Here is a 22,862-nt window from a genome sequence, read left to right as displayed (position 1 = left end):
ATGGGTTGGGCAAAACCAAATGATGGCAGCCATACTGAGCCAGAACGCCCACCACACACCAGTTTATTGGTGGAGAGGAGACAGAGTGATAGAGCCAATCAGTATATGGGGATGAATAGGAAGCCATGATGGTGGACAGAGGCCAATGGGCAAATTTGGCCAGGATGCCCTACTCTTTTTCGAAAGAGATCCTGTGATTTTTAAAGACCACAGAGAGTCAGGACCTCGGTTTAACGCCTCATCCGAAGGACGGTGCTCTTTGACAGTATAGTGTCCCCGTCACTATACTGGGGCAATAGGACCCACACAGACCACATGGTGAGCACCTCCTGCTGGCCTCACTAACACCTCTTCCAGCAGTTACATAGTTTTCCCAGGAGTATCCCATCCAGGTACTTACCAGGCTCAGCCCTGCTTAGCTTTTCTGTAAAAAAAATTGCGCTGTAAAATACAGTAGAACAGTAATCTACTGGCAGCTGTGGTTGCTCAGTGGCAGGCCAATCTCCACAGTCTGCTGTGGGCTCTTGCCTTTCTGACATAAAGTGTTCTTTAAACTTAAGCCAAGAACACTAGGGTTCTGTTTAGGACCACATAGAACCTTTTTTTCCTAAGAGTGATGTTTTCGGTCACAAAAAACGTCTAGTTACTCGGTACTTGTGCTGTAACCACGGATGTTTTTTGTGTGAAAATTAAAACTGAATGTACATTTCATATGTAAAGTGATGATTTGGCATGATGGGAATATCTGATACTTATTAAAAGATTCAATCCCAGAGCCTGGAGAAGTGAAGTGATGGTTCTGTGTCTTTATCATCAGTAGAATTAAAATTACAGCAGTAAATCTATCCTGAGCAGGATTAATGTCACACTTTGACACCACATCTCACCTTCAAAATCCCCCAAGGGCTTATTTCATCTTTTAAAACACGCCATCTTTACGCCGTCGTTCCATTGAAAGCATTTTCAAAGTAGTGATAGACTGTAGCCTAGTTCATAAGATCATTAGGTGTAAAGTCAGCAAGGTCAGTTGGTAAAGAATGGAAATTGAGTAGGAGAGAGAAAGGTCAGTCGTATTGTATGTTCACGCAACACAATACGTAAATTTCCTGTCCCCTCTTCATGTCTCGGTGTTTTTTGGACGTCTGAACTTCCTCTAGCTGGGCAGAGGTTTCCACACACAAGAGTGACCAGTCCCTAACATACCCCCCCCCCCCCCCCCCCCCCACTCCCCCACCACCACCACCCAACCCCCCACCCCCAAGCATTGAGTCACTGTCACTGGATGACGTTATCTATCAAATATGCCTTTTTGTCTCTTTCGGTTCCTCTCAATCAAACACATAAGAGCAACGTGGTTCCTCTTTTGATTTTCTTCGTCACTGATTTATTATTTCACCCAAGGCTTTAAAAAGATAAAGCTGGGAAAATCTCTTGTGGCTTTGGAAAGTGTTGATATTTCATCATTTCCCTCTTTCCGGTTTATTGGTTTACTATTTTCCTGCAGGTGTTTAGTTTATCTGGCTTATGACAAATAGCAAGAGTCATTCATATAGAGCAACTTTCACAGGTAGACCACAGCCTGGAGCTCACAATATATATAGTCAACATATACATGCCCAGACAACACACAAACGTCATTTTTCTGCTTTTGAATTGTAGTTACATAGTTACTACATAGTTGTTACATGTTTGCAGTTATAAAAATTCATGTGACGTGATTAGCAGAAATTCTTCCAAGTAAAATTAATGCTAAATAAAATGGGAAGCTGAAGGTGGATCAGCTCGAAAATATGACTAATTTGATGGTTGTTTGTTACTATAATCATTTGTCAATAATTTTCATATTCAGGCTTTCTGCATGATCTGGGTCACAGGGGAAAACCACAACTGGGTCATATCCACAGATGTGTAAGAACATAAAGCTTACATGCGCGTTTTTAATGCTTTTTTTCTGATTTGATGTAGTCTTCATAAAATGGTATATGTTGCCAACCATGCGAGTCCAGATCACTTTGCACTTGACCATAATTTGAGTGGATCTCATGAAACTTGTCAAGAATACATCTAGTTCATTTTATACCTCAATATAACGAGGAGAAAAATGTGTGCGTTATTAGAAAGCAAATCAGATAAATTAAATTTATTTTCAGAACCATTAAAATGTTATTATTATTTTTCTATCAAAATTATTTACCTAATATCTAATGCTCATTATGTTAATGTCAAAAAAGGAGACATTTTAATTGAAATATTTACAGCATACATATCATGCTGCTATGTATTATTATTGTACTGTAATTAATTGATCAGATTTGTATATGATTTCTTACTGTAATGCAGGTAAAAAGAGATCTGTATTATTATTCAATTACTAATTATTTTAAAGAATTAGATCAAAGAATCCTGGAATAAAAGTATTTGCAGAAAAATATTGCACAGCACAATTGTTTTCAACATTGATAATAATCAGAAAAGTTTCTAGAGCATCAGATCATCATATTATAATGATTTCTGAAGGATCATGTGACACTGAAGACTGGAGTAATGATGCTGAAAATTCAGCTTTGCCATCAAAGGAATAAATTACACTTTACAGTATATTAAAATAATTGTAATAACATTTCACAAATTACTGTTTTTACTGTATTTTTGACTGTATTTTATTTCAGTATACAGTAGGCTACTTCTTTTCAAAATAATAAAAACAATTACCACTACATTTGAACGGCAGTGTTTTCATGTCGTATTAGCTGTGTATGGATATCAAATATTTATACTATGCTTTGATGGATCGACATTCTGTTATTGTCACCACATGTCAGAACATGTTTAATCAGAATAATAACATATGCAGAAGATAAATACCCCACATAAATGTTAGCGCTAGCTGCAGTCTGATGCGGTGTGGTTATGGTGGTGGTGGATTCCTTTCATATTCTTAACATGTCAGAACAAGTCACTTTGACCACTGAACAAGTTCAGCAAGAAAAACTAAACCAACACCTGTACACAACAGCACAGTATATTTAGTACAGGTCTCACGTAGTGCGTCACATGTGGCATACAGAATGTGATGGTTTTGTATAGTGTAAAAACTCCCAGCGGTCTATTAAAGGGACTGTGACACCTGCTTCCCTCCGGTTGACAGCGAGTAGGAGGGCCTGTCCCTGCCCAGGCGAGAGATGTTTCATATTGCACATCACCCATGCTTTAGGGGAAAGTACACTACAGCAGGGTTTCTCAACATTTTGCCTTCTGCGTCCCACTTTGTTTTTTTTGTTTTTTTTTATGCCAGTCATACGACCCAATAAGGCGGGAAATAAATCAATAGCCTAACTGAAATGCCTCTTTAGACCTAGGCTACACCGTAGGCCTATATGCGTATTTGAATTAATTACACGAAAACACAAATATTTTCAATAATTAGGCAGACTATGAGGCAAACAGATTTTTTTTTACTCACGTTAATGTGACACTTGAGACTAACGCTCTGAAATGATCATATCCAGACGCGGTGGAATTTGGAAAAGTGCGACTCATAGTGTCGCACACAAACTAGCTGTTGTCAGCCTTTTCCTGCTTTTTGTTTTCATGGCTGCGTACTGTAGCAAGACAGCAACATAGTATCGGCCCAGATCCGGCACTATTGTGATAGGACAGTTGAAAAACAGGTTCGAAAGGTTCGAACTACGACATTCAAAAGTACGATTTGTTGGAGGACCGGCTACGTTTACATGCAGAACTTTTGTTTCAATTGGACTGAATTCATTCCGATTGATGAATCTGCATGTAGTGTTTACATGAACGTTAAACGTGATCCGGTTGATGGATGCTTTTATTTGTCACAAGCTTTAAATGTGAATAGATTTTTTGATATGCGCACACTGCACGAATATAGAGAGTTTCCCGCTGTTTGCGCATTCTCTTACATTGGTTCTTTATTTGTTTTAGCCTATAAAGCAGACTTAATATTTCTGGTCATAAATTGGAGACAATGAGCATATGAACCGTTGTGCCGTGCTGCTTATATTCATCACGCAGTAAAACTGCCCAAAACCAGTCGTCTGTGGATGAGAGCCTGTAACAAGGACTGGTGGGACGTTGTCACTTCACTGACGCTGAGTGAGTGAAAGGAGAATTATAGAATGACAGGACAATATGACACTTTATTCAACAGGAAGAACAGCTCGTTCAGCGCGTCTATCAATATGCTATGATGTCCTTTCAGTTTCGGTTTTCAATCCGATCAAGAGTTTGCATAACCTCTCAATTGGATTAGAAAAGGAATAAACCACCCCTTTAAATCCGATCGAAATTTCATTCACATCGAGCTCATTAGGATCGATTAAGGGGTTTACATGACGGCTTTTCAGTCCGATTGAGCCGTCAGTGCGTTTACTAACAAATTATTTGGTTGCATGTAAACGTAGCCTGTTGCAATGAGCCTTTTGTGAAGCGCACTTATTGGCTGTGCCGGTGTAACACCGAGAACACAGAGAAAATCTCGAGACCCCCTATAGAATGAGTGGGTCGCGGCCCCACTGGTTGAGAAACACTGCACTACAGCACTCATCTTGGACATCTGCTGAGAAACTCTAAACAGGAACACAGACACTCACAAAACACAAAGCCATCGTACAGGAAGCTTGACACATTCTGAGGTTTGTCTACGGGCCAACCAGAAGACGAGAGGTGGAGGCCACGCTCATTCGACATCATCAATCCCAGCCTCACCAGTGTTTTCACCTCAGCTCTCTCACTCTTCTCCTACACTGACGCTGTGAGGCATCATGTCTCTATCTGCCGAGTACTGCAGTGAAAAAACAGGTGGCGATGGTGGAGGTCTGGCCCATCAGAGGAAGCTGATCCGGGGATTGCTGGTTTGGGCCACCCTGCTCACTCTAGGCCTGGCCTCGTCAATAACTCTGCACTTCATTTACAGAGAATCACCGGCTCCTGATAAACCACAGGTATGGATGAGATCTATAATCTAAGTTCTTGCCAAAACTTTTATATTTAAGCTATAAGCTTAATTTTTAAGGTTGAAGCATGTCTGTGAACTTCATGAAATGCATCCTGCTCACTCTTAGAAACAAAAAAGGTACAAAGCTGTCACTGGGGAACCCTTTCAGAAGGTACAATTTTTTTTTTACCCTAAAGGGTTCGTATTAGTATTTTAAAGGTAACCTAAGGTGTACATATGGTACATATTAGAACCTTTTGAAAGGGTACCGTCCCAGTGACAGCTTTTGTTTCTGAGAGTATGAAATGCTCTTTAAACAATACTGAAGTTCACATGTACAGTATGCTGGCAAAAACAATAAGTAAATGAAGCAGGGAAGCAGAGACTTGAATCAAAAAATGTTAAGAAAATGATAAACGTAAATTCAGGGAATTGTGTGTAGAGCTGTTGTGTATTGTGTATATGGTGGTCCACAGTCAGACCACAGCAGCTTGCTGACTCAAAACCGCAGATGTGTGTAATCACAACAACCACATATTTATAGACAGAACAGATTCAAACAGATAAGCTCAAATACATATATAATTACCTTTATATGAAGTGTTCCAAAAAGTGTTTGGGCACATTAAAACAAAATTGCTTCTAAATGTCTAAGAAATTTAAACTGAACTTTACCGGTGTTTTTAGTAATTTTTAGTGGATGTATGAAATCCTAGTGTATTTGCAAATGTACACTTCATCACATTCACTATCAATGTTATCCATACTGTTAAAATAAGTAAGCATCCAATGACCACATAATAGGCAAGTCTTTGTTACACAGTAAATCAAACAGTGCCAGTGCCAGTGTTGTTTCAAACAGTAAAACAACACATTTAGTGCCAGTGTGGATACTCAGTATACTCAGTCAGTATTGATACTGCTGCTCAGTGTCAATCATCATTGTTCTTTCCAGCACAGTGGACAGAGAGCTGAATTTGCCGAAAATGCTTATGTTTTTCTCATAAGGGACTAGCTGTGGTATCATGCCAGTTGGAAGGTCAAATCTGGTTACCACATGAAACATGTCAAAACATGTTCTGGCTGCTCAACGAACAATTTAGTGCTAGAGACAATAAGAAATGAAACTTTCTGTGACATGGTTGATAGAGATCAGCATCTGATGCAATTACAATTTACCATCATTTTTGAGTCACAGTTTTTTCATGAAAAGGAACTTTTTTTCTCACACTCTTAAAATTTTCAAAAAGGGGCTTTGCACAAAAATAATATAGAAGAACCATTTTGGGTTACCCAAAGAACCTTGCAGTAAACAGTACTTAAAATAAATTTTTGTAAAGAACATTTTGCGGAATGGAAAGCTCCCGTGGATGTTTCTTCATGGAACCATAAATGCCAATAAAGAACCTTTATTTTTAAGAGTGCAATTGTGCTACAAAAAATAAAACATAAAAAATATCCTTTTCGGGTAACTTTTAGAAGGTTATAGGATTGGCTATAGGATTTAACTGGTGGTTTAATTCAAAAGTAACACCTATAAGATATGAGAATCTGTTTGAAAATGAAATTGGTTAAGTTCTGAAACTATACTTTCTCTTAAAATTTGTTTTTTTTCCGCACACAGACACACACACACACACGTAGATGCAGCATATTGGACTGGTGAAAACAAACATGCAACCGCAGAACAGTTGAACATGACATTATGACATCATTCCACTGAGGGGAAATGCCACCCCTCCTCTTTCCTGGCTTGTCTGACATCAGAAGCGCTGCTTGGGCACATACCTTTTAAATGCATTTGAAAATACATATTTGGGTTAAAAACAAATAAGCTAAAGGGGATAGATGAATTGGACTGAAATTAATTGGACAACATACTATCAACCTGTTGGAAATGCCCTAGTGACCAACCAGAGTAACATAGCAACCAACCTGAGCACCTTAGCAACTGTCAAGAAACCAGAACCCAGGGTCAATGGGTTTGTCCCTGGGTTTCATGTCAGCCCTATCTGAATTAACCCCAATAAGGGCCTTAAATGGATTTGTCGAAAGTTTAACCACTTAAGCAGCATCTTACTACTGTATCTATGTATCTAGGAAATCTCAGATACTGTATAAATGCTTAATGCTCATAATTTTAAAGCTTTTTGTAACTTTTCATTGAAAGACTGTCTTTATGGAACTTGCTTTCGTAGTTTTGTGTACTATATTTTGACTGTAATTGTGAGAGAGATTAAAAAAGCCTTGAACTTACCTTATTTTTTCAGACCCAAGAGGATCCCAGAAAGATCTCGGACATAATTTCATTTTCACCAAACTGTAAGTCAGCGCTTAATCTTTTAGATATTTAAATCTGCATCATAATGTGTCTTCAGTTTGTGATCTTTATTTTTTTTTTACTAGAACCAAATATATTCCTTTAATGTCCTAAAGTAGCCCCCAACACCTATTTGGATACTTAATTCACAATTAAAATGCTATCTTTTTCTATGGTAAGCATAATGAAAACCTGAAAATGACTTATCTCTAGATTTGTTCACAGGGCTTGAAAAAGACGTGGTGGAGCTACTCCAGTGGAAAACACAGAATTCTGACTACAAAGAGGAAGATAGGCAGTTGAAGGTGAAGTACGATGGCCTATATTTCCTGTACCTGCAGGTTACCCTTGTCTCTAGAATGAAAGAAGACAATACAATCACTTTGCAATCGAAACAAAATCATGTGATTTTGAAAAGTCATATCAATGGATCAAATCTCTCAACTGGCTTCATGGGTAAAGCGATTAAACTGGCTAGGGGAGATGTCTTCAATGTGACCTGTGTTCCTAAAGCCAAAATCCAGACCCTTCACACTGCAACCTACCTGGGAATGATCAAGATTCATTAGATCTAGATCGAAGACTGAATTGGATCTGTGACAATATGAATGTGGACTCTGATTTGCACTGATCTGTTGGATTTTGAAGTACACTGGAGGCAGTGTGTGACATGTTTGATTTGGTAAGAAATTACTTTTTTATTTATTTCTTAAAGTCACATCTCCAAAAAAAGTGAAAGCTCTCTGCCTGTATTGCACTATATTTAAGCTTTTCTCCACTCGAAGAACGATGTGTTACTGCACAGACGAATTCTGATTGTTAAATACTCTACAAAATGTTTGGTTGACCCATGTTTGGGTAAAATATGGACGAACCCATCCGTTGGATTTAAAAAAATTTATAAAAAATTTGAAACCAACAGTTGGTTTTGTCAATATTTGACCCAAATATGGTTTGAAACAACCCAGCATTTTTTTAGAGTGTGCCAATGTAAAATTGGGTACTATTGATGCACTTTGTTAAAAAATATATATTTGTGTGCAATTGACCCTTCGCTAAGGCCCTGAACTGCTCCAAATGTTTCTACAACATACTCACTTTGGTATTGTGAACCCTTTATTTACTATCCACACTACAAAACATGGATCAATAAAAAATTTAAATGAGATTAAATCTTACTGATGTACATTTGATTTGTTTGAGAATTATGGTCAACACATCACTTAATCTACAGCTTGAACATGAAGATTTTGTTTTTTTCAAGATTTAAAGGAGCAAGGGGAATAAATACCGCTTGTTTTCTCTCTGGTTATCTTGTGTCACTATTATAAGCTCCTCAACAACCATATTTCTTGATTATTTCTGTAAAATGCCATTTAAAACTAGCAAAACACACTGAATCTACATACATTGAATAGAGTGGGGTTAAGGGGTGGGGTTAAAGTGCAGACAAAGAATATCAGAATACCTCCCTTTAATAAACGCATACTACACTCATATAATACGGCAATATGTCTACTATGCTATTTCGAATTCAGCATGAAGTTTTCGCCAACGAACATGTCATTGGTCAGGTGGTGTATCAAGAGAGCCTAGCCACTAAAAGTATGTATATACTGTAATTGTATCATACGTATGTGTGTTTTCTTTTATTATATACATATATGTCATATTTATCTGTATTTATAGCTGTTAATTACACAATAGCAACCTTCTGGCTACTTAAAATGTATGGTTTATTTTTGGTTAAATATTTAAATTCTGTCATCATTTACTCACCCTCAAGTTGTTCCAAACCTGTATGAATTTCTTTCTTCTGCTGAACATAAAAGAAGATATTTTGAAGAATATCAGTAACCAAACAGTTCATGGTCCCTATTGACTTCCATTGTATTTTTGTTTCCATACTATGGAAGTCAATGGGGTACATATCTTATATATATATATCTTCTTTTATCTTCTCTTGTTCAGCAGAAAAAATCAACTTAAACAAGTTGGAATAACTTGAGGGTGGATAAATAATGACAGAATTTTTTTGGTGAACTATCCCTTTAAGTCACTTATTGGGGTCACTGTAAATGGCCGAATTAATGTTTTGTTTTGTAATATAACTTAATGTCTTGAGATCTCCTTTCAAATAAAGTTACTCATTTTGTGGAGGTTTGTGTCTATATTTTATCACAGATATATCTGTCAAAACGCTTATACACTGTGTAAGACGATTGTTTTAATAAACAACTACATCCTTTCTGCCATTGTAATAAGTATTTTTTGTGATGATGACTCATTCATACTGATGGTAGACTGGCTGATATACTTACAAGAACGAGACAGACAGTGATAAGACTTTCCATCGAGGTGGGAGTGAGGGGGCAGAAACACAGCAGTGACTAATTTCCATGAATCCATCAGCAAATATGTTTAGTTAACTGTGGGTTTTTCAATACTGACATGTTTTCAATAATCATTTCAAGTTGGTACCTAATTTAATCTTACCATGGCAATAAACTGAACCGTCTTCAGCTACCTCTGAGCCTTCTGTCATGGTTCTGCATGTGAGATTGATCTCAGAGTTCTTGAATCTATAGAGTCATCATTCTGTGCTACTGTGATGTCATGTTTTGATGACTCAATAGCGGGACCCTCTTTCTGACAAGAAAGCGAAAGAGTGCGTAAACCAAAACATCACTCAGCACATCTGCTTTCGAGGAGCCCCTTATGAGTTCATCGACATCTATTCACACACTCATCTCACATTCCTGCACAGTTTAATAGCCCTGAATATTATATGCACTGCTTTTGTCTTATCAAAACCTCTTCAGGGATGGGTACGGATGCTTTTTTTTAATTAAATTTATAGGAATTTACTCTGATTCTAACAGAGAAATGCTAGAAGGAAAAATCGCTAGTTAAAAAACATCTAACATGGCAGCTGTGGGAACAAAGCCTGTTTCTCCATGTTGGTTGGTTGAGAAGAAATGAGAATACTAGAGCACTCTCCAGATATTATTCACCTTTTGCTCTAAAACTGGGGTTTTCAAAGTGTTATAAGCCCAAAGTATCCTAGTAGTATGGTTCACATGGATTAAATATCGTTATCAGAGTAGTATTACCAATTACTAATCTTTCACGGACATAAAAATGTCTATTGTCAATAATGTAGCACCGGGCTTAAAACTAACTACACCTGCCTGTGACTTCAGAAAATGTACTGGCCATGAATATTTTTTACTGGCCATGAAACTGCAAAAACAGGAAGTAATGACACCAAAGGTTTAGATATCAGTGAAAATTCACAATTCTCTCTTCCAATTTCGATACCTCAGCTAAAACTACCAGCTTAACTAATATAAATTTAAAACATTATTAAAGATCATAATAAAGAAGTAAACTGCCTGTAAAAAAAAGAACAAATAATCAAATTACAAGCAATAGCACTAATAAATACAGAAGAACAACAATACAAATTAAATAAACAGTGCTTTTCAGGTAAGTCTATGTAACGTGGACGCTGAGGCTGAGTGAGAATCCATGTTAAAGACAGTTTCCACAAACAAATACGATAAGGCAGGTAGAGGGTCAAAACCAAGGTAGCAGTCAGATCTTTCAACATACAAAGGAGAATTCCAGAAGGCAATAGTGAAGGTCCATAGCCCTCCTAGTCCACCAGATATTGGAGCCGACCCTCTCTTCGCCTTGAGTCTAGTAACTCATTCACTTGATAAGCAGGAGTTCCATCAATGTCCAATGGAGGTGGTGGTCCTGGGGTCTCATGACCAGGGTCAGCATTCGGGTGGACCGGTTTGAGGAGGGAGACATGGAAGGAGGGAGAGATACGGTAATTATCAGGAAGCTCCAATTGGTAAGTTACCTCATTAATTCTCTTGAGAATCTTAAAAGGGCCAGACCTTTTGTCCTTGTTGGTAGGGAGGATGCGGGCGACGTCGTCTGTTGGCCTGGAACTCCTGTGTTCTCACGGCCCGCTGGAGACGGACGTGTGCACTGTCCCACACCCTCTCGCTACGTTGGATCCAGTCGTCCACTGCTGGGACTGAGGAAGGTTCGCCAGACCACGAGAACAAGGGAGGTTGGAACCCCAGGACGCACTGGAAGGGGGTCAGGCCTGTGGATGTGTGTGTGAGAGTTCTGAGCATATTCTGCCCAAGGTAGAAACTCAGACCATCATTGTTGTTCGCGACTGCAGTATCTGCCGATTTCTTGGTTGAGGCGTTCAACTTGGCCGTTGGCTTGAGGATGATATCCTGATGTGAGACTTACGTTGATATTCAGTTGTTTGCAGAAAGCTCTCCAGACTTGGGAAGTGAATTGTGTGCCTCGATCGCTGACAATATCTTCTGGGAGACCATATACTCTGAAGACATGGTGGAACAGGGCTTGGGCTGTTTCCATGGCGGTAGGTAGTCCTTTTAATGGGATTAGACAACAGGATTTTGAGAAACGGTCTATAATGACTAGAATAGTGGTACAATTGTCGGAGGGAGGTAGATCAGTGACAAAGTCTATGGATAGGTGGGACCATGGGCGTTGTGGGATGGGTAGTGGTTGTAGGAGACCGGAGGGTAATTCTTTAGGGGTTTTGGACTGGGCATAGACTTGACAAGACTTTACATAAGCGGCGACCTCTTTGGCCATTGCAGGCCACCAAAATGAATTTTGTAGCAGACGAATAGTACGAGAAATACGGGGTGGCCTGCACTAATGGAAGTGTGGATCCATTGCATGATACGTTGACGTAGACATCGTGGTACATACTGTTTGTCATGAGGGCAGTGAGTGGGTTGTGGTTCACGTTGTTGTTCTTGTTCTAAAGGAAGGGGATTACGAAATTTGACTGTCACATTATTTAGTCCTCTGTAATCGATGCAGGGTCTTAGTCCTCCATCCTTCTTTTCAACAAAGAAGAATCCTGCCGCTGCTGGAGATGTAGATGGAAGAATAAAACCTGAGTCCAGAGCCTCTTAAATATAGTCTTCCATTGCTTGACTTTCGGTACGTGAGAGAGGGTAAACTTTGCTTTTGCGAGGCATGGCATTGGGAAGCAGATCAATAGGACCGTCCCAGGGTCGGTGTGGTGGTAGCTGTGCGGCCTTGGTTTTGCTAAAGACTTCAGAAAGATTGAAGTAATAGGCGGGGATGTTCACAGTTTTGTGGGTATCTGGACTTTCAAAGCTGGTTGTGAGGCATGGTTGGGGTTCAGTGGGGAAGCAGTGATTTAGACAAAATCTGGACCAATGAGTCAGCTCACCATGATACCAGGAAATGTCAGGGTCGTGAATAGATAGCCAGGGATGTCCCAGGATGATCTCGAATTTGGGAGAATCAACGATATACAATGTGATAGACTCTTGATGCAGCAAACCAGCATTAAGTGTGAGAGATTTTGTTTGATGAGTGCTCCCCTCTCCAAGGAGTGTATCATCGATGACCTTGATTTTGATAGGTGGGGTACATGGTTGCATGGGGATGTTATACTTCATCTCAATGTCCTTGTTAATCAGATTCAGAGCAGCTCCAGAGTCAATCATCGCTGTTAATTCAAGAATCAACGTGTCAGTCTTGAGAGTAATGGGTAAGGTCAATGATTTGTTACTGAGTAAGGAGAAATGTTCGATATTTACCATGGGAACAGCTTGAGATTTGTGTGGACATCCTAGACTGCGATGGCCTGCTTCACCACAGTAAAAGCATAACTGATGTTGCCGACGCCTCTCCCATTCCCCTTCAGAACGTCGGGAGACGTTGAGTTGCATAGGTTCATCGTGAGTGCGTGCATCAATAGTGACTGGAATCGGTGAATTGCCCTGATTTCCTCTGCTGCCCTTGCGTTTCGGAGCTTGTCTCATGAGGTTATCAATTTTAATGTCAAGAGTGGCAAATTCAGAAAAAGAGGAATTCTCTCCTTTACAAGCTAGTTCGGTTTGCACTCTGTGCAGCAAGTGTTCTGAATTCAATAGCATATTCAGCAGCGGTTTCGGTTACCTTGTGTGATGTTAATGATTTGTGTTGACATATCTTTGCCTCCGGCGGGGTATTCAAACACTTCACGGAGTTGCTGGATGAAACAATCCACTGAATATCTGAACCGTGAATCAGAGTCCCAAACTGCTGCAGCCCAGTCGATAGCTCTCCCCGTTAACAACGTCATTAAGAATGCACATTTTTTCTCCTCTGATTCGAATTTATCCCCTTGATGATCAAAGTACAGTCTGATTTGACGAATGAAGCCCTTACATTGTTCAGCAGTACCATCAAACTTTTCAGGAAGAGCAAAGCTTACCGTCTTTGGCGTTGGCTGTGGGAGTGATCGGATGTAGTGCGTTAGATGTTCGTTGACTGATTGGAGCTTGGTTAGTTGTTCCTGGTATCCCTTTAACATATCGCTTTGCTAAGCGAATGCTGCTTGCAGATTAAAAACTTCCGCTGGATTCATGGGGGGGCGAAGTATTCTGTAACGTGGACGCTGAGGCTGAGTGAGAATCCATGTGCGGAAGTTTATTAAAGACAGTTTCCACAAACAAATACGATAAGGCAGGCAGAGGGTCAAAACCAAGGTAGCAGTCAGATCTTTCAACATACAAAGGGGAATTCCACAAGGCAATAGTGAGTAGGCAGGCAAATGGTCCAAGCATAACATCAGTTCGATCAGGCAACCAAAACAAGGGGATAATCCAGAAAATCGAGAAACAGATAACCAGGCAGAATCATACACAGTAGACAAACAGGATCAACAGGAAATAACGCTCGGTAAGGCAGGTAAACTGGCAATACTTCGCAATGAGTATAAGAATGGTCTCCTGTTAAATAGCAGTCAAACAGGAAATGAGTGCAGAAGAAGCAGAGGGAGGAGAACACAGTCAGTGCTCAGGTGAGGGCTCCCTCTGCTGGTTTGGCATTACAGTCTAATAGTTGTTCTCAGGTACAGAAATGTTATAAATGAATAGCCTGATACCCACTGCGTGGTCTTGACTGTATACATTAAATATAGATTAATCCTTAATAAAGTTACCAAGTCAAAAGCAGTGAGTGAATTTTTTTTCTTTGTCCTTTGTTGTTAAAAAACAGACAGCAGCAGGAATATTAGGCTACTGCCACTTTAAGACATGATGCATGGGTACAATGTACTGATACTGTACACATGCATTGTCTTTCTGGACTGTTTGTTCACTTAAGCCATAACCGACTGTTTACTAGTATACACGACGATATGAGCAATTTTGAAACATAATTTTGTGTGAATTTGTCTGTTCCAGCTCAAGAAGACGTGAAAGAGAGCTCTATTCGGAATTTGCGCGCTGACATGGCTTTCTGGACATTTGTTTCAGATGTTTGTGCTCACAAAACTCCTTACACACAATACTTCATTTTTTTTCTTTCCAAAAATATCTCTGTCTATTGGACATTTCTCTTCATCTTCCCTGAAATGTGTGATTTGCTTTCCAATATGCTTCACCATGAACACACTTGGGAAACATTGTGGCAATGTAGCTAATAAAACTGTAATGTGAATTATTCAAGTCATACTATTTAACATCACTGAATCAACATAGATCATTTATACTAACAAAACAAATGTTCATGGGTTAAATCGGGTAGAAATAGCAAAGGTGACAATTTCAGGTTACCACTTTTTACATCTGACCTTGATGGCATGCAATCAGACTTTGGAAAAACAATGCACAAAGCTAGACTTAAATGAAAAACATTTTAATAGAGCTAAAGAAGCTTTTTTGGCAAAAACTGTTTTAGAGATTTTGGCCTTTCCGTTTAGATAGGAGTTAGCCTACAGGAATATAATGCCAAGATGGATGGACACTGAGTGATTTGCTTAAAAAATTAATTCAAAATTGTTGATTAAATGGTAGTAACAATTTTAATATAACTGATGGAATTTTGCTGAGATCAAATAATATTGGCTTCATGACATGGTCTTTCCAGTCCTACGCAAAAATAATAATTCTGCACACAAAGCGATACTGGTGCACGTCCTGTCTTTCCTGAGTGGGTGTTCCTCTTTCCTCATCTTTTCATGTGGCCGTTCCCAATGAATCGTAAAAGGGCAATCACGCTCATATTAGCCACCAAAAGGTCCATAATGCTAATTTTACAGCCCACTCTCATCAAAATCATCCGCTCTCCACCTCCTCCACAGGAAGAGGGAGAAAATAGAGAAGCATTTCCACTGCACTCGCTTCTGTTGCTGAGGGGAATCTCATTTTCAGTGAAGTCATTCTTTACACAATCTTTGTTTTCTTGAGATATCTTTCCCCTCTCACCCTGTGAAAATGAAATTGAAAAATGCTAATTTGATGTTCTTGCATCTCTTGTTTTGATCAGTGGTGTACAGAGGAAAATATCTCTCATTTCACACATTTCATTTGCCTTTATTTGAACTGTCTCATCAGTTGCTGCTCTCTCTCAGACAATAGCACAACAATGCATTTCTGTCAGATCCGGACGATAGGGGTAAAGAGGCTCTGTCACTTGAGCTCCCATATTACAGCAGCAGGTGGCGCTGTTTTACTTACTGATTTTAACACTATGAGATGTTGGACTTCCGTCCCAGTGTTGTACTGTGAATTTTTTTAAGTCCTTGATAAAATGACAAGTCAAACATTTCTGTTTTGTTAGAAAGGCCCAAACCACCTGAATTCACCCTGTTTATTTTTTCTTACCCAAATTAAGTTATTTCAACTTATTGTGTTTATGTCACCGTCAAATAGATAAAATTGACTTTTTTGGGGGGGGAATATTTATCATAAATAATTTATCCTTGCACATATTTTAAAAAAATGCATGTGCCCTCGTACTCTTTAATCAAAATAACTTCCCCTCCTTCTTGGAGCAACACCTCTTCTCTGATGGCGTGTTTACTGGGGTGAGGACGGGCCTACTATAGACTTGGCTAAACAACCCAAAGTAGATGTACTGACCTGGAAAAGCTTAGGCCAAAAAGGAAGTAAAGCAGCTTGATTTGCACTGGACGAAGACGAACTGATAATACAAGCATTTGCTTTCCACAACATCATTAAAGGTCAGTAAAACATTGGGCTGAGCCTTCGTCCTCCATTGCGCCATTGAAAAGAGTCATGTGATCGCGGTTGGTCTCCACCTGAGATGACATCATTCACCACCGTCGCTTTTTCAATGACGTACGACAGGGGAATATCCAATCTGTCCACTGACATGCAGACGTATCGTACAGTGGAGTGCTCATGGATGGGTGTTGGCGAGCTTCTAAAAAATTACAATAGCGTTGTGGGATCAATAGACTGAAATTTAGATTATGATTCAGATCTACCCATCCGCTGCAGCTCTTAAGTCTCATTCTCTATTGCACATATTAAAACTGGCATGTGACATTCACACAAGAACTGATGGCATTTTGGACTCAATGGTTTCTGCAAACCTGGCATGTCATGTTTATTGGTCCTGTATTTGAATCTAAATGCAATCGATGAGATTTGAGTGCTGCTGTGAATTATCTGTGAGTAAAGACTTTAATTTTGTTCTGTTTTACAGTTTTACACTAAACTATCACAGCAGTACTTGGAATACACAGTGGATGAGACAGCCCGATCTCACGACAATTCGTACGAATTTTACGAGGTGGCTAATTCGTATGAATTCATACGACCTCACTCGTACGAATTAGTATGATTTTTGCTAAATCGTACATATTTTACGAGTTGCCCAATTCGTATGAATTTGAACGAATGACCTACCCCTGACCCCGCCCCTAAACCTACCCATCACGTGGGTTTAGACAAATCATACAAATTCGTACGAGTGAGGTCGTACGAATTCATACGAATTAGCCACTTTTTAATCACTCGTACAAATTCATACGAATTTGTCGTGAGATAGCGTTGGATGAGATGCATTTATGATGGACATGTTGAAGATCCAGAGATGATCTATTGCCATAAGAGATTCAGTTGTTGTTTGGTAAAACAATGGTGAAAAAGATTTGTAGCGTGATATGGAATTTTAAGGGATAGTTCACTCCAAAAAAATATATATATATCATCATTTACCCAACCTCGAGTTGTTCCAAACCTGTATGAGTTTATTTCTGCTGAACATAAAATAAGATATTTTGAAGAATATGGGAAACCAAACTGTAGGGGAAAAAAAATGGAAATCAATGGGGCTCATCAACTGTTTGGTTATCGACATTCTACAAAATATATTCTTTTATGTTCCACACAAGAAAGAACTTCATACAGGTTGGGAACAACATTAGGGTGAGTAAATGATGACAGAGTTTTCATTTTTAGGTGAACTATGCCTTTAAATTTGATTTCCACATGAGTAATCAATGTGTTTTTCATGAGCAAAAAGCATTTTCACACTAGCCCTGAAAAACAGCAACACTTCTAATCTGAATCTACAGTCTATGTGGAGATACACTCTTCACACGCTTTACTGATACTATAAAGTGGAAATTGAAAGGGCAGGGAAATCCAGCCCAATAACTTTCAGTTTCACCCAACCAAAACAGGAGAAAGACTAAATATGCTAATGTGAACATATGGATCATATACGCAACACACACACACAAACACACACCGACACATGAGAAGTCTAAGGATAAACACACACACACACACACACACACACAAAGACCTTCCCATTCAAAATCAGTACACTTAAGGCTGTGCCTGACAATCAAGGCATCATCAAACTCATTGACTGCATGAGTTGAAACTCTTTTCTGAAAGTGATAATTTCATGAAAGGTTGGGCCTGCCGATACACTGTGTCTAAATGTGCCTCTGCTGCTGTGCTGGTTGGAATATTCCACCGAGCTTGTTAGAAAAGCTTCAGTCATAAGACAGACAGATCTGAGTCAGCGAAACAGTCGTTCTCATACCTGTGTTTGCGGCGGGTAGCGTTCCCCACCCCCATTTCCTCTGCAGTTTACAAGCTCTGCTAAGAATACACAGAAGCGTGGGCGTTCACACAGAAAAGCTTCTTAGAATAAGATCAAATAAAAAGGGACCTGATTCAAACGATAAGCGCATATGCGTGACTGAGTAATGGACAACAAACTAAGTGTTTCTCCAAACCTTTCAAATGTTTGTTGCAGTGGCACCACTGATGTCATCTGACACATGTGAACAACAGAAAGCATCTCAAAAGACAAAATGACTCACATCTCTCCGCACCTAGGTTGGAGGATATGATAAGTCAGAAAAACTGTACATCATGAATTTAAAAATAAATTTGCTGGTAAAGCAAGAATCACAAATGAAAGTGTCACTGTAGACGAGCAAGATCGAACCGCAGCATCGGTGATCATTACTTAAATGACGAATCATGTGCCGCGTGTTATATAACAATGTGTAGCTAAGGATGACTTAGAGCAGACTGAGGTTTGGCTGAACTTTCTTTTGAGCAGAAAATCCATTCAAAATAATAAACAAACATTCATTTAATGTACTTGAAATAAAGTTGTGTGCAGCTGATGCAGAGAGAAATTGATCATTCAAATAAATTGTATCCCCTATGCAGATCCAAAAACATGAAGGTGTTGATATGAGATATAAGGGGTCCAAACATTTATAACGATTAGAGAAAATTATTTTATTTTGCGATTAAATATTTCTGTGGGAGTCAATGTTGCGAGGCCTATATAGGGATTCTCAAACAAACAGTGTTTACTATGATTATTACAAAATTACACACTTTGTTGTCAGCATGAAATAGAAATTCTCCCTATCTAGTTTGTAAATGCATGTAATAGATGTTATTGTGGATTTTTTTTTCATAATGTTCAATCAAAATATCAGCTCGATCTTTTTGACCAACACAACCTCATGGCAATTCGTAACTATTTTACGTTTTGCCTAATTGGTAGCTAATTCATATAAATTTGTACAATCTCATTTGTAAATGTTTGTACTTTGTGAACTTAATGCTTAATTTTTTTCTAAAAATACAATTCACACCATATGAATTCATACAAAATCGGCTTCTAGTTACGGTTTCCTGTGAGATTGGGTTTAAAGGACAGAAACCACTCTGGTAACGTACTGTATGCAGGACTTAAAGGGAAAGTTCACCCAAAAATGAAAATTTTGCATAATTTACTCAGTTTTGTTGATTATCAAACAGCTGACTTCCATAGTTAAAAAAAAAAATACTATGGAAGTCAATAGCTACTGTCAAATGTTTGATTACCAACATTAAAGGGGCTTTCGGCAACTATTTCAACTTAATAAAACCATTTAGAAATAATTTGGATGGTTTAATAACCTGTTCTGGTGAGAATGGCTAGTTTCCCCGCTACCCCCAGCGTCCCCAGGTGGAAAACCAACCTTGCAACATGGGGACTAACGTCCCGGTAAGTTGGAAATAGGAAGTCTCGTGAGAAGCGAGAGCGAGCGAGAAACACAAAATCCTTTTTACCGCAATTCGACATAAACACACACGCCGCCCTCAATGTGTATGATGTATTACCCACCTCGGTAGACATAGCTCCACACTATAAAGTTGGCCGGCTCCGATAATAACAAATGCACATGAGCAGCCGGTAGAAAGGGGGAGGAGGGTGCCGCAAGTGAGGTTTTTTACGACATTGTTGTGAAAAGATTAATGATGATCTTTAATGAAAAGAAGAAAAATCAGGGTAAATATGACTAAAACTGAGAGTAGGTTTATTGGTCGTCATTTCCAAACGGCTCATATTTCACATGGACGTAAAAATAACTAGATAAATTGAATCTAATAATGTGTAATTTGTGTATATTTAATGCTAACTCTAAAACTAATATTAACAGGCTAACATAGCATGATATTTTAGAGGGAAAGGGGGGGAATGTCATTTCCACCACCGTGTTCATTGTGGCGGTAAAGACAGGTTGTGGTGGAAATGACATAGTTTGTGCTAAACAGCAAATTATTTGGGCTATAATACTAACAACTTTTATGTAAAAAAAAAACCATATAATTAATTAAGTTAAGGTAGTAAGGAAATATTTCATTATTTTTTTATTGCTACAATATTGTTGGTAAAAAAGAGAACAATAGATAAGTAAGTTTGACATGATGTCACATAATGTTTGGATCACCAATCTAATCCAGTGTCTAATCACTTATCAAAAACATGTTTTTTAATACAGCTTAATTTTATATTGCTACACTGTGAAATTACAGCAAAAGATCAACCAGCCTGCACAATCAGTTATGAAGGATTTTCTAAACTCATCATTCACTCACAAAATTTTTTTTACTATGGCTTCAATTCGACACACACAGACATCAAGAATCAATCAACAAAAAAGATAACATCAAATCTGAACATCACAAACAACACACTGCTAGAAGTCAACACAAAACCAACAGCAAAAATAAAAGCAACCAGTAAATATGAATGAAAATAACCAGACAATTTAGCTGCATATTTTATTCATGCCGCAGTGCATGCTGGCAGTCATTCAAAAAATTTTGTTTGTACTATGGGTACCAACCCAACATGCATTGCAGCATTGAAACTTTTTTGATTGTCACAATTATTGCGATTCATACGCCAATTCTTGATGTCTGTGTAGGTCTGTCTAATATTGAAGTTCAAAATGTTCTGAGCATTAACTTTTTAAAACGATTATAGAATCGTGATACTAACCGAATCGTGGGTAAAAAATCTTGATACTAACCGAAACGTGGGTTTGGTGTATCGTTACAGCCCTAACAAATAGTCACTGTCATCTAATCCTGTTTTCTTTCAGTTTTTTTGCAATAGCAAATGTATTTCAAAAACACAGTTACCACTGCCAAAGAAAAACTAATGTTCAAAAGACAAGGGTCAAGAGCCCAACTAAAGGAAACACTGATCACCATAATGGTAACATCAAATGAAAATAAAATTACATCTAAACCTCTGTCACCTTTTAATAATAACTTCTGTAGACATCAGACATAAAGTCAAACTCGTTAGTAATAAGTGAAGCTGGTAATGCTGTTTGTGGAGTTGTTTAATCCTCCTCTGCTGAGATCTTCAGAGATTTAATGTCTTTTATCTTCAGTTGATTTAATCTTTTTTTTTCTTCTTGTTCTCTTGTCCCTCTTTCCTTCAGTGATTCTGCTTGTTAACAGCAGGTGTTCATCAGTGTCTGAATTAACTCACTAGTTTTTAATCACTCAGTCAATTGGACTATATTAGTGAACTAATGTAGGGAATAGTGAATGAGGGTATAGGGTGTGATTTGGAACACAGTCTCTGAGTGTTGACTTTGAGCGCTGTTAATTTACAGTATATTCCGGTAGGCTACTTTCTCGAAAATGACATATATCACCCAGAATAATTTTTTTCTACTTTAAATTGCTGTTTTAATGGAAAACAGCATGTTACTGTCAAAATGTTGCCGGGTTTTTTTATAGTTTTTTTTAATACATTTTTTTACAGTGTGAGGGACTGATTGGACGTTGGTGTGTGGTACGGAATTATGGGAATTCTTACCCTGGCATTATACAGGATGTGGACCCTGAGGGTTGTGTATATTAAGGTTATATTAAGGTAATGATGTCATAAAGGGTTTTCTCTAGTTTGCTCTAATTTGAACTAGTTTGTCCAAGTTCAGCATGCAGAAAGCAGTGAATAAATGATTTGCTGATTTTTAACACATAGGGCCCTATTTTAACGATCTGAAACGTAAGTATCAAGCGTGAAGCGCAAGTAACTTCCTGGGTGGGTCTTGGGCGTTGTTGCTATTTAACCGGCGGGATAAATGACTCTTGCGCCCGACGCAGGCAAGTTTAAATGGGTTGGTCTGAAATAGCTTCATTATTCATAGGTGTGGTTTGGGCGTAACGTGAAATAAACCAATCAGAGCGTCATCCAACATACCCTTTAAGAGCAGGTTCGCATGTTGCATGGCGGATTGTTATTATTATGGCGGATTTACCAGGCGCGCTTCAAAATCGGTTCTCAGAAATACGGATGATACATGCGTCGGTGTACAAAGTCAATTGCGCTGGGTGAAGGATAGGGCCCATATTCTTGTTTTTTAAGTTTTTGGATTGTTTTTCATTTAAAAACATTGATATGTTTTTGTTTACTAATGCTGTTTCTTATTGATTGGGTCTGGTTCACCACATAGAGCAATAGAAAAATAGTTTTTAATTGGAAGTTGCCTATCTATGTCATTTCCGCCACACACTGTCTTTTCCGCCACGCCATGTCATTTCCACCACAACACATATTTTAAAGTAAAAAATATAAAAAACATACAATCAAACCAAATATATTCAGTGGTGTTGATAATTGTGCAGTTAGGGGTAAGATATGCGTATACCCTTTAAGAAATACATGATTTTGAGCTATGATAAGTAAATGAAATGTTCCAGTGATCTAGTTTTAGGTGTTTTTAGTGTAAACATTGTAAAATCTTTACAGTTACATTTCTGAAAAAAATAAATAAATTACACATTTGATCAGAGATGTGTGTGCTATTTAATCAAATATATTTATTACAGAAGATATTTAATTATTTTCTCTTCAAAACACATGTTTTGCTATGTGATGGAAATGACCGTTCTCTTGGACTGTCAGATAAAA

At 38.5% G+C, this 22,862-nt stretch overlaps 1 protein-coding gene across 2 annotated transcripts; it reads left to right on the top strand.

Annotated features, from left to right (window-relative positions):
* Positions 1-4,765: 4,765 nt before the first annotated feature.
* Positions 4,766-9,129, top strand: tnfsf18 (TNF superfamily member 18). 2 transcript variants are annotated; one of them, XM_077213803.1, is made up of 3 exons: positions 4,766-4,970; positions 7,234-7,285; positions 7,509-9,129. In XM_077213803.1, exons 1-3 carry the CDS (start codon positions 4,791-4,793, stop codon positions 7,850-7,852), a joined length of 576 nt encoding a protein of 191 aa, XP_077069918.1. In that variant the 5' UTR covers positions 4,766-4,790; the 3' UTR covers positions 7,853-9,129. The 2 variants fall into 2 exon arrangements, with proteins under 2 accessions (XP_077069918.1, XP_077069917.1); XM_077213802.1 differs by having other exon boundaries at positions 7,497-9,129.
* Positions 9,130-22,862: the final 13,733 nt, after the last annotated feature.

Source organism: Siphateles boraxobius, unplaced genomic scaffold (assembly GCF_051911475.1).
Source record: "Siphateles boraxobius isolate OS27281-9 unplaced genomic scaffold, OSU_SipBor_1 66, whole genome shotgun sequence".
Classification (NCBI taxonomy): Eukaryota; Metazoa; Chordata; class Actinopteri; order Cypriniformes; family Leuciscidae; genus Siphateles; species Siphateles boraxobius.
This window is presented reverse-complemented; position numbering and strand designations above follow the sequence as displayed.